Source organism: Microtus oregoni, unplaced genomic scaffold (genome assembly GCF_018167655.1).
Source record: "Microtus oregoni isolate MIOR12 unplaced genomic scaffold, Mior012 000054F_ref0000373, whole genome shotgun sequence".
In the NCBI taxonomy this organism is placed as follows: Eukaryota; Metazoa; Chordata; class Mammalia; order Rodentia; family Cricetidae; genus Microtus; species Microtus oregoni.
The window spans coordinates 11,390,248-11,403,194 of NW_024543830.1; the positions used below are offsets into that span (position 1 = coordinate 11,390,248).

General features: G+C 39.3%; 1 protein-coding gene across 5 annotated transcripts in view; it reads left to right on the forward strand.

Annotated features, from left to right (window-relative positions):
- The window catches only part of Ptpn22 (protein tyrosine phosphatase non-receptor type 22), a 54,989-nt gene that overhangs the window by 22,397 nt on the left and 19,645 nt on the right, over positions 1-12,947 (forward strand). For 4 of the 5 annotated variants that reach the window (XR_005973022.1, XR_005973020.1, XR_005973023.1 and 1 more), the window contains 6 exons: positions 1,687-1,764; positions 4,224-4,310; positions 6,944-7,020; positions 7,152-7,963; positions 9,405-9,457; positions 10,626-10,709. Coding sequence is in view for 1 of the 5 variants with exons in the window: in XM_041638111.1 (XP_041494045.1) it covers positions 1,687-1,764; positions 4,224-4,310; positions 6,944-7,020; positions 7,152-7,963; positions 10,626-10,709 (1,138 nt within the window). In the remaining 4 variants the exon portion in view is untranslated. The remainder of the gene's footprint in view (positions 1-1,686; positions 1,765-4,223; positions 4,311-6,943; positions 7,021-7,151; positions 7,964-9,404; positions 9,458-10,625; positions 10,710-12,947) is intronic. The other variant, XM_041638111.1, reaches the window with a different exon arrangement.

A 12,947-nucleotide genomic window follows, 5' to 3' on the forward strand; every position in this document is an offset into this window, starting at 1 on the left:
CAACTGAATTATCTCTCCAGCACTAGGGAATTTTTTTTTTCCAAGACAGAGTTTCACTGTGTAGCCCTGGCTGTCCTGGAACTTGCTTTGTAGACCAGGCTGCCTTCAAACTCAAGAGATCTGACTTAGCTGGGCAGTGGCAGTGTACACCTTTAATCCCAGCGCTCGGGAGGCAGAGGCAGGCGGATCTCTGTGAGTTTGAGGCCAGCCTGGTCTACAGAGCTAGTTCCAGGACAGGAACCAAAGCTAAAGAGAAAACAAAACAAAACAAAAGCAGGGAGGGAGGGAGGGAGGGAGGGAGGGAGGGAGGGAGGGAAAGAAAGAAAGATAGATAGATAGATAGATAGATAGATAGATAGATAGAGAGACAGAGAGAGAGATCTGACTTCTGTCTCCTGAGTGCTAGGATTAAATATGTGCACCACCACACTTGGCCAATTAGAAAAAATTTAAACATTATGTCCATGGGTATTACACCTGCCTGTGTATATGCCTGGTGCCCACAGAGGCCAGAAGAAAGCATCAGATCCTTGGAACTATAGCTACAGACAGTTGTGAGCTGCCAAGTAGGTACTGGGAATGGAACCTGGGTTCTCTGGAAGAGCCAGTACTCTTAGCTGCTGAGTCATCTCGTCAGTCCCTAGAAGTCAGTGTTTATGTCTGTTTGGAACTGAAAAGTTTAAAATATGAGCTTTAGATTTTCTAACTTCTTTTATTTCATAAAACCTCAGATGACTTATCTATTTAGCCTTATTTTTTGTGGTATTAGACTTTTTATCCATCATGTAAAATTGTTCAAAATCATATTAATCAGTCTTTTTCAGGCATAGGGGCTGAGTGGTTCTCAACCTGTGGGTCACAGACCCTTTGGAGTCAAATGACCCTTTTACAGGGGTTGACCAAGAACATCAGAAAACACAGATATTTACATTATAATTCATAATAGCAGCAAAATTACAATTATGAAGTAGCAATGAAAATAATTGTATCCTTGGGGATCACTACAACACGAGGAATACCACAACATGTACTAAAAGGTCACAGTACTAGGAAGGTAGAGACCACTGCTCTAAACCAAGGTGAAAACTATAAGAAAGTATTGGCTTTCAAAATGCTTTTTTGGGGCTGGAGGTAATGGCTCAGGGTAGTTCAGAGTACTTGCTGCTCTTGCAGAAGCTTGATTCTCAGCAACCACATGTCAGTTCACGATCATCAGCTCTAGGTCCAAGGGATCCAATAGCCTCTTCTGCACCCAAGTGGTGCATTTGTATGCAAGCACTCATGCGCAGAAAATAAAACCACATGTTTTGTAGTGCATTCTTGGGGCTAGGGATATAGTTCGTTGGTAGAGTGGTTGGATAATAATGTTTCACAGGTGATCTGTCTAACTGTGCAAACCTGGGGCATGGTGTGGTGGCACATACCTGTAATCCTAGCGCTGGGTAGGTAGAAGAAGCTGAAGGTTGCCCTTGGCTACACAGCAAGGTGAAGGCCAACTTGGGCTAAATGAAACCCTGTCAGAAAGAAACAAAGAGAGGGTAGGAAGGAGAGAGAAAAAATAGATTCTTGGTGTTATTCTCTACTAGAAGAATAAGTGTCAGAGGAGTACAATGCTGTGAGAAAGTGGCATGATTTGTGAGCAAAAACATAAAAATAAGTAAAATATTTTTCTCTTTGATTTGACAGATAGTTCCCGAGAACTTCAGTGTTTTTAGTTTGATCCAGGAAATGCGAACACAGAGGCCTTCGCTAGTTCAAACTCAGGTAAGGACTACAGTGAACGGATGACAATGTGTGTCTGTATCCTGCTGCTTGTCTGTGACATCCAGAATCTGCTGTGTGTACAGGGGGGAGGCGAATTTACTATGCATTTTTCTCTAACTCTGAATATCCCAGCATTTCTTGTAGCCCTTGTCCCAGTCAGATTGTTTTCATTCCTCATATTTTATTGTCTATAATATTATTTCTTGTTTATAAGGAAATTGAAAAAAATTCAATGAGTTTGATTTATTAGAAAGAACTGGCCGATGTTGTGGATCATAAATTAATTTGAAATTTTGTAGTTACAAATCCATCTATGAAGCCACAGAAAATCAGGGACTTCTCATTTCTACTTCAAGAAATGATAAAATTTCTATGTTATGAAGCAATGAAAAATAACATTAGGACAGGCCTGTTACATAGTGATTGTCACTGTTACCATTTCCCTACAGCTCCTTGTCTATAGGCAAGCTTTAAAAGCAGAATTACAACTAGCCTGTATTATGTCCTGCAGTCATTGAACTCACGATAGACTGCCCACACTTTACGCTAGGAATATTCTTCCTTTTTCTTCTAAACCCAACTCTCTCATTGCCTATAGTGTTAATTTCACACTTATACACCAATAACTGCACTCAACTTTATACATTTATATGTCTTTAAGATGGAACTTAGCATTTATCCATTCATGAATTCATTCATGCATTCAAGTTCTTATTGATATTTATTATGAGTAAGTTATTTTTGTATATCCATTTTCTTAGAATTGTCTTTAAGTCAAAAGGCCTTGAAGTATTTCAAGTCCCTTACAAATGCACTTGCAGACAAGTTTGGTATAAAGCAGTTCAAAGTGGCAGCTTAGATATTTTAATATACAAATTGTGAATGAAGGAAAAAATTAAGAGCTATTAATACAGAAGTATCTGTTTGGCCCACACAGGTTTTTCCATGAACAGATTGTGGAAAAAATAATTTTTCATGTGTTGTCCGTAGGTGTTTTCTATATTCAACCCGTGAGGGGAAAGTTTATGTGAAACAGAAGGAAGCCTCAGCTGCCTTAGCTATCGGGCTCGAAAGGAAAGCAATGAACGCATAACTACACAGAGACACCAGGAAACATGCAGCCTTGTTACATGAACTGCAGTGTTAATAATAAGCATATCCCATTTCAGAAGATCTCATCCTGGTCTGGCCTAGTTTTAGGAGTTTGAAGGGAAGCGGAGAGGCTTTCGTATTTCAGCCTTGTTAATACCTAGCTAAACAAATCTAACGGCTGTTCTGATTCTTCCCGCACTGCAAATGGCAGCCTAGCCACCAGACCATGCTTCCTGTTTGGGTCCCGTTCTCACTCAGTCTCTGTCTCTGTCTTTTCCTCTCTCTGTCTCTCTGTCTCTGTCTTTCTGTCTCTCTCTATCTCCCTCTGTCTTTCTCTGTCTCTCTCTCTCTTTCTGACAGGGTCTTACCTCATACCCAAGTATGACTTTGAATTTAACACTGAGGCCCGACTGGGCTTGAGATTGCAACAATCTTTCTGTCTCAACTACCTGAGTGCAGGGTTTAGAGAAGCGAACTACAATTGCTGGCTACATTTTCTGTCTTTTAAAAATTATAGCATTCCATGACTGTGACTGTGCTGGGTGATATAGATGCTACGTTGTTCTGCTAAAAAAAAAAAAAAAAAAAAAAAAAAAAAAAAAAAAAAAAAAACCTTTTGAAAATGCCCTTTACTTGTATGAGATTGTGTAAGTATTAGAGGAAGTGCTCCAGGAAGGAGAAAGGTCAAAGAGAAGCATTACAAGTATTACAAGCCGTAAACCTTGTCATACATAGTAAGAGAGAGGGCTCCTTTCTCTACATTGAATCCTTTTGTAACCACAGATTTGCAACTTTTATCCAGTGGTTTACTTTTCTTTAGTATTTTTGCTAGGACACAATTTCAGCAACTTGATCTAAATACACTAAGCTAAGTCAGAAGACTCAGTTTGTAAGCCACATGCAGGAATTACTTCTGAATGGCCTGGGACAAACTGACTGTAAACAGGTATAACAGCCTTCCTCCTTCATAGAGCAATTGTGAAGGTCAATTGGCGAATACATATTGAAGCTGTCAGTTCATATACTACCCATTACCTGATTTTTTTTCATAAATGAAGGTGATTTATTTAAGATACATTTAGGATAACATGTAAATAAAAAAAATGCCAGGGAAGAAAACAGAGAGATAAAAGATAAGTATAAAGTAGGGTTAGAATATGAAAGAAACATGGCATAAAATCCTTGCATGTAGCTAGAGTTACGTAAAATAAGTATTTCTTGTAGCCTAAAAGTGTATGACTCACACAACACAAGGCACTGTTACTGAGCAGTAACGTATGTTGATTGATGTTCCTATTTTGAATTGTTTCTGTTACTCACCTGATATATTTATTTTCTTCATTTGCCTGGCTTGGGATGCTCTTCAGGAACAGTACGAACTGGTCAACAGTGCGGTGTTAGAGCTATTTAAGAGGCATATGGTTATTATTGGAGACGAACACTCTGGAAGAGAGGTAATGCTGACATTACATATTTTTTATATGGTTTTGGCCAAACTGACTCAGATTATTTGTAGGGCTTATGTTCAGTCACAACTGAATTGGAATGTCAGGATTTCTTTCATAGGGCTATGTCAGAATCTCCTGTGGAGAACAAATTCATTTGGGGTAGTTTAACTTAAAAAATTCACACCTTGGTTAGCTTTTTACATATAAATTTCTGCTAACTTTAGAAGCTGAATTTAATTAGGGCAAGCTTGTGTTTTGATCCCAAGTTTTAGGCAATTATCAGCAAGTTAAGTTTATAAATTAATAGGTGAATGTTTTTCCAGGTCTCATCTGTCTTACTTTAGCATACATCCCACAAAAAAAAAAATGTTTGCTTTTTTTTAATTGAGCCTGGTGTGGTGATTGATACATAGCTTCAATCCCTGTGAGTTTGGAGGCCAGCTTGGCGAGTTCCAGGCTAGCAAGGGCTACACAGTGAGACCCTGTATCAAAGAACGAAAAACAAAACAAAACAAAATTGAATATATTTATAATGTACAATATGATGTTTTAAGGTTTGTATACGTTCTGTAATGACTAAATCAAACAAATTTAGTCCTTTATATATTTATAATTTAAGACCTATATGCTATGTAGTGTTCTAATACAAAATACCTCATTATTAAATGTAGTAATTATATTTTATAGTAAACCTCTTGAACTCATTCTTTTTATCTAGTTGAAATTTTGTATCTATTGACCATCATTGCCTTGAAACCTCCCTCTGCTAGTGTCTGGTAGTTCCCATTCTACTCTATGTGTCTATGAATTTGGATTACTTTAGAGTCTATATAGAATTATGCAATATTTCTCTTTCCATGGTTGCTCATTTTACTTAGCACAATGTCCTCTAGGTTTGTTCATGTTGTCAAAAATAACAAAATATCCTTACTATTTTTCTTTCCAGATTTATTTATTTTATGTGAGTGTTCTGTCTGCATGTATGAATTTATGCGAGAAGAGGGCACCAGATCCCACTAAAGATGATTGAGAGCCACCATGTGGTTGCTGGGAATTGAACTTAGAACCTCTGGAAGAGCAGCCAATGCTCTTAACCAATCTTTCCAGACCGTCCACCCACTTACAAAATGGTACTTGGAATTGAACATATGGCCTTGTGAATGTCAGACAATTGCTTTAGCATTGAGCTATATCATCAGCTCTGATTTTCAACTTTTTGAGACAGAGTTTTGCTAAATTGTCCAAATTGGCCATGAACTTATGATCCTCTGGCCTCAGCTTCCTAAGTAGCTGAAATTACAAGACTGTGTTACCATGCCTGGCACTGTATGTGTAATAGGTGTGCACATATGTGTGTGCACTTACCAGTGTAGACGCATGTAGAGGCCAGAGGTTAACATCAGGATGTCTTCCCCAGTGAAATTAGAGCTCTTTATTTTGATTAGATTGACTGGTCAGCAAGCTCTCTCTCCCCTGGATCTACCTGTGTCTTGCCTTCAATACCGGGGTTACCGGGGTTTATTTTCTTGAAGGACCTGTTCTAGGACTTGAGCATAAGTACTTTACCACATGTGCTATCTATTCAGTCCCTGCATTTTCACTTTTGATTACTACTTTGAGGTTTTTTTGTTTGTTTTGTTTGAGACAGGATTTCTTTGTAGCCCTGACTGTCCTGGAACTCACACTTTAGACCATGTTGGCCTCGAACTCACAGAGATCCTCCTGCTTCTCTCTCCAGAGTGCTGGGATTAAAGGCGTGTGCCACCACCACCTGGTGAATTTTTTTCCTCTAATGTAACTAAAGTTTGATCAACTTTGTTGATATTTAGAATTTGTTCAGTTTTTCCAATTTTTCTTGTTCTCTATTTCATTATCTCCTCTCTAATCTTCAATATTTACTTGCTGTTACAAAGTTTGAGATTGATTTTAGTCACACACACACACACACAGTGTTCCTTAAAATGTAAAGTTAGGCTATTCAATTGGAATCTTTCTTTTTAAAACAAACTGTCATTTATTTTATACTAACTCATCTAAGCTAAATAATGCAGCTTTATATTTAATACAATTTTTTGTTAATTCTATAAGAATTTATTACAATATATTTTAATCATGTTTATCCCTACTTCTCCCCCTACTTCTTCCCAGAACTACCACCTATTTCTCTACCCCTTCTTAACTTCATGTCCTCTTTTATAAAAAAAATAACCCACCAACTCTAATTTGTGCTGCTCATGTGCTCATGGGCGTGGGGCCAGCCACTGGAGCAAGGAGCCACCTTCTGAATAAAGCCTGATTCTCCCGTCCCCAGAAGCCATCAACTGTCCATACCAGCTCAGCTCAGGATGGGTCTTATCGAGCCCATGCTCCCCTTCCATGCCGGAAGGCCGACTGCTGGCTTGATTTCACAAATGTATTGGTCTTATGTCCAGGATACACTGAGTTCAGAACTAACTCCCTGATCTTTCTCTCCCCTTTTCCATGATGGTCCCTGTGCCTTCTGTGTGTGTGTGTTGGGGCGGGGATTGTTGGGGGTTATCACTTCCTAGCCTTCAAGTATTAAAATACTTTATTGACATTGCTTCATTAAAAAACAAAGCCAACCAATCAAACACAAAGCTCTGACCTTTCTCTTGAAGATCGAAGCAGGATTTTCAGTTCCTGAACAAAATCTCACTGTACAAGCTGACTCTTGTCCTCCGGATTTACCAAAAAAGTGAGTAAATTTGGCATGTCTAAATGCTGACTAATTATAACTAGGGGATGACATCTCATGCCTGCACTGCTGTGCTACTCAGAAGAGACCCCTTCCCGGTGCGGCATCATCATTTTCTCCTTCTCTTTCAGCGCCATGAAGGATGCAAAACCGACAAGACAAAGGCTTGAAGTGAAAAGCGCAGACGCCTCTTCCTATGATAGGACTTTTGAAATAAGAGCCGAGGAAGAGTTTGGTTTGCGTTCAGCTAAATCAAGCCCCTCTTTTGACTCTTTAGAGCTGAACTGTAGGTGTAACAGCAAGGCTGTCATAACCAGGGAAGGGCTGGCAAAGGCCTTTCCAGTCGTGGGCGATCCCCTTCAGAAATACCCAAGTCTGGACTTTGGTTCCATTGTGTGCGGGTCGTGTCCTGATGTTCCGCCTATAAACACGGCAGACAGGTGCCACAACTCGAAGGGGCCAGTGACACGGACCAAATCAACTCCCTTTGAATTGATTCAGCCGAGAAGAACAAACGAGTTGGACATGGAAGACGGTTCTTCCTTCTTGGAATCTCAACTGCCTGAGCCTTGTCTCATGGAGGTGCAGGAGCCAAGAGCGGTCCATGTTTCTTCAGAGGAACTCAATTATTCTCTGCCGTGTGCCTCTGAGCACCCGACACGTGCTGTCCCTTGTGTACCACAGCCCAGCCCCAAGCCTTTTAGAGTGCATTCTTGCATGTCATTAGTAGAAGATCCGTTCTTTCCACCATCACCTCCAAACAGTGCTGATTCTAAGAGGTCTTTTGATCTGCCTGAGAAGCGAGACCGGGCCTCTTTACCTTGTACTCCATTGCCAGCCTCTTCTACAACCTCCCTTTCTTATTGCAACTCACATGAATCTTTAACGGCAAACCCTCTGACCAGGCCATCCCTACCATTAAACCAGCAGACAGCTATAGAAGGTAAGCTATGTTCTAAAATCTGTGTAATGTTTTGGAACTTGCCTTGTTTCTATTAAATATTTTGGTTTCTGCTTACCCTAACCCTTCTCTTTCTCTGCTTCTTTTTCTTCTTTTCCTCCACAAAGAAATAAGTTCTAGGGTGTTCTGATGGTATACTAAATTGAAGAGAGCAACAATTAAGCTGTCAGATCTGGGGGTCTATCTACGCCAAAGGGAAGGCTTGGCCAACCTCATTCCAGACTTGTTTATCAACAGCCCACAATTTACCTTTAACAGAAACAGCTTCCCAGATACAGAGGGCAAACTGGTCAACAGCACTGCACAGGCACCTAGAAATGATTGATACACACTTATAAGCCTTTGTTGCTTTTATTGGTTAATGATTAAAGAACTGGCTTGGCCTATAGCATGGGAGTGGGAAGGCAGAGTTGGAGAGAAGCCATGGAGCCACCGCTGGAGATAGACATGCTGAAACTTTGCTGGTAGGCCATGACCTCGTGGTGATATTCAGATTAATAGAAATGGGTTAAATTAAGATGTAGGAGCTAGCCAATAAGAAGCTAGAGCTAATGGGCCAAGCAGCGTTTTAATTAATATAGTTTCTGTGTGGTTATTTTTGGTTCTGGGCGACCAGGACGAACAAGCGGGCTCCTCCTACGTGCCTGTAATGAGTTGACCACATTGCTAAGCATTGAACTCTTTTCCTGTACGAGTGGGAAGGGTAGGATCTAATTTCCTGCACTTTTTTCATCTTAGCAGATGAGACTATTTGCTTAGTATTGTGTGACTTTTTAAATCTTTTAATACAATTTTCCTCTTTATCTATTATAATTCTAGATTTTTTACATATCAGACATACTGTTTTGACTGAGTAGTCAGAAAGTAGTGGTGAACATACCATTAGAGATTATCATGTGCTCATTGTTTCCTTTGCCCTTCCCTTCTTTTTAATGAAATGGATTGGACCTAGTGTCTCGTGCATGTCAGGCCGGTGTTTGAGTGGAACCTCCAGCCCAGACCCTAGTAATCTGACATAAAGGATAAAGGAAGCAAAGAGCAGCTTTAATTTGCTTAGGCATATTGCCAGATAATCCATAAGGAGCATTGACTTAGAAAGCACAGAAAATGTTTGCTGTATAACATTATTGATTGCCGTTTCCTTTTTTCTCTTTTTGAAGTCATGGGACTTGAGTCTAGCAAGTCAGACAAGGGCTCTGTCATGGAGGGATAGTCCCGGCCTGTGTTCCTTTCCTATTTAGATAGGATCTTTCCACCAAAGCCAGCCTAGACTCACTGCCTCAGACTCTCAAGTGTGGGGCTTAGTTCTGTCTTTCCTTCTCTGTGTGGCACATTTATGTATATGTTTGTAGGTACACGCATGTGGAGGTGAAGTGAAGATCTCAGGGGAATTGCTCTGTCACTCTCTGCCTTATAATCTTAGGATGTGTCTCACTGACCTCAGAGCTTGCCTCTCACTGCCCTACCCCAGGCTGGGTAAGCAAGCCTTGTCTCCGCCCCTTCTCCTCCAGTGCTGGGCTTCTTCTGTGGATGCCGGGGATCTGAACTCTGGGGGCTCATCCTGACAGTAAACCATCATTTCCCCAGGCCCAAGTTTTATTTGCTTGTTTTGGTTTTCTGTTTGTTCGTTGTTTGCTTTTCCTGTTTTGTTTTTTTTCAGAAAGGGTCTCATGTAACCCATGCTGGCATCAAATTCTTTAAATAAACAAGGATGACTTTGAATTCTTGATAAGTATGTACTATGAAAACCTAGCAAATTTGTTGCAATTTTTTTTAATCTGGATCTGAGAAAGTTCTTCTTTTGAACTAATTCTTTTACAGTTCAATTATATTTAAAATTTAAGGAATTTTGCTTTCTTTATTAACGTGTATGTGAGTGGGTGGTGTTGTGTGTGTGTGTGTGTCTGTGTCTAGGTGAGAGAACAGCTTGCAGAGTGAGTTTTCTACTTCTGCCACATGGGTTCTGGGGACTGCACTCCGCTGTCAGGCTTAGTAGCAAGAGCCTTCACACACTGAGACACCTCGCCATCTGATGTTTTCTTTTTATAAATAACCATTATGCTTTAAACTTCTCAGATCATCAAAAGCAAGTTATTTTCATATTGCAGAGAAATCAACATGTCTGCCACCTGGTGGCAGTTTCTTATAATACTACAAAAATTCTGATTTTTTTTTTAATTAAACAGAAAACTTTGTAGGCCTTTGAGCTTGCCATAGATCTCTAGTTCACTTCCATCCCCCAAATTTTCTCCTTCTTTAATGAACACTTCCTTTTTCTGTAATAAGCATCCAGAGTGATTCTGTATAGAATGGAAAAAGGATTATTTTTTGCCTTCTATGTAAGTGAATGTTTAACTGATGAAAATATCCTATTAGGAATTCTATAGGAAACAAAAGGAAAGAGTTAGAGAACATTCCAAACCATCCTAACAGTGACTTTATCGAAACATTTGGAGACATTCAAACCTTGAAACCCAATAAAAAATTTCCAAGAACAAGTAAAGCTTTTACCTAAAGACAAATTTATTTTTTTCATAGAGTGAGCAAATACAAATCTGTTAAATTTATATTTAGGATTATATTGGAATCTAAGGATCTCCTTTGTTATCAAAAAATTGTGATTACATTTTCGTTATTTGGACAGCAACTTCTCCGAGGATAGATGATGAAATTCCCCCTCCTCTCCCTGAACGGACACCTGAGTCTTTTATTGTGGCTGAGGACGCTGGTGAGTACAATTCAGTAAGTATAAAGTGTGTGTGCCTTCTCAGGTCCCTTTAGGGTTCTGTGTGCTGCCGCTGAGTACCCATTTGTCTCTTTTAAAAATAACCTCATTTAGCCAGGGTGCACACCTTTAGTCCCAGCACTTGGGAGACAGAGGCAAGCAGATCTCTGTGAGTTCGAGGCCAGCGTGGTCTATCAAGTTCTAGCACAGTTGAGGTGGTTACACAGAGAAACACAATCTCAAAAGATAAACAAAACAATCCCATTCCTAAGAACTGGACATATTCACCCTCTTGCACGAGACTTCTCACCAGGGTTACTCCATCCTTACCTTTGGTGGTGACGGTATAAATGGAGCATACTAGAATGGAGCGGACCATCTGATTCAACAATCCACCTCTCTGTAGGACTTTAGTACCTTTTTCTGACTCAACTCATTTGTATCAACAGATTATAGTTTATTCTATACATTTTCTTGTTTTAGACATTATTTTATTTTAGGTGTATGGATGCTTTGCCTGTATGTATATATGTGTACCACGTGTGCCTTGTGCCTGCAGAAGTCAGAAAGGAGCTGGGGATGGCTGTGAGCCACTATGTGGGTGCTGGGAACTGAACTCAGGTCCCCTTACAGAACACCTCCTCTCCAGACTCGATTCCCCTCAGTTTAACAAGCTGTCACACAGTAGTTATTACGTAAATTCTAAATGTAAAACAACATGTTGGAAGATAAGGAAGGTGTGCAGTACACACCTCTCAGTCTTTAGAAGCTTACATTTGAAGGGCAGGATGTGCATATGAATCTTTATGCTTATTATTTTAAGACCATATAACAACGATAGGTGAAAGACACAGGAATTCAAAGGACAGGAGAGCCTTTCAGGTTGAGAGCAGTCAGGACAGCCCAGAGAAAGAGCAAACATCTGAGCTGACTCGTAAAAGGCAGAAAGGTGTTTCATGGTAGATGGACTGCTCACTGCAGTCACGTCATGGGCTGGACAATGCTAGCAGTGAAATCACAGACAGCGACTTTTAATGACATGTGCATATTATTTTAAATGAACCACTTCGAATAATGTTTCCTGATTCAAAAAGAAGAAAATCTGTATTTCTGATAATCTGTTATATATTTCTATATATTCTTTGAACCAACTATTTAAGTATATGCCTTGATTTCAGAGATAAGAAAATTCATTAAGCATTTAGAAGCCGCTACAGGCTGCGAATGTAGCTTAGTGTTAGAGCATTTGTCTAGCACTGCAAGACTCTACATTTAATCCCCAGGACTGAATTTAAAAATAGCTCCCAACTGTAAGGCTGGAAAATCACAACGTTAATGTAATTGTTGTTACAATTACTGTTAATAGTATGGGCACACACAATTATCCTTTTCTTTTTTCTTAACTCACAAAGCAAAGAACATCATTCCTTTTCAAATGCCATAAAGTAATTACAACTTTGACAGCTTCAAATAAATTTTTAGGACAATGTTCTAAATTATGAATGAAATAATTCAGGAGGAGATCAATATAGAACCAATTTTCATATGATACAAAACTAGAAAAATCACTGTAGGAGTTAGGGGTGCCTTCTTATAATTCAGCACTTACGAATTAAGAAATGCTGTGATTGCTACAGTATGTGAACTATATTTTTAAATGGCAGTTATGCTTCAAACTGTGTGTGCACATATTATTCTTTATTTTTTCTTTTCACCTATATAGAGTGTGAAACTCCAAAGTCCCAAATCAGAGACTCCGCTTGACTTTAGATGACTTTCGTCCTAAGAACTTGTCTTCTAAAACAGCCACCGAGTCAGAGAGATTCATCTCCGGAAGAGTCATTGTTATTGTAAACAGCTTCTGCTGTTTTGATTTAGTTTTGGTTTTCCCAGACTGACAATTTTGTTTTGTCATGGGCAAAGCAAAAATAGAATCATTCAAACAAACAAACAAGCAAAAACATTATTTCAGATAGGCTATTTGAAAATTGAAATAGTCAAAATGATCTTGTGTAAAAAGAACCAAGCAGAAAAATATTGTACTACCTGACTTCAAAATACACAAAGCTATAGAAATCAGAATGCCAAGGTACTGCCATAAAACGTGACACACAAACCAGAAGAATAGAATAAATATCTTAGAAAAACTGATATGAGCTTCTAGAGCCAACTGACTTTTGATAAAGATGCAATGAACATGCACAGGAAACAGGATAGCATTTTCAATAAATGATTTTGTGA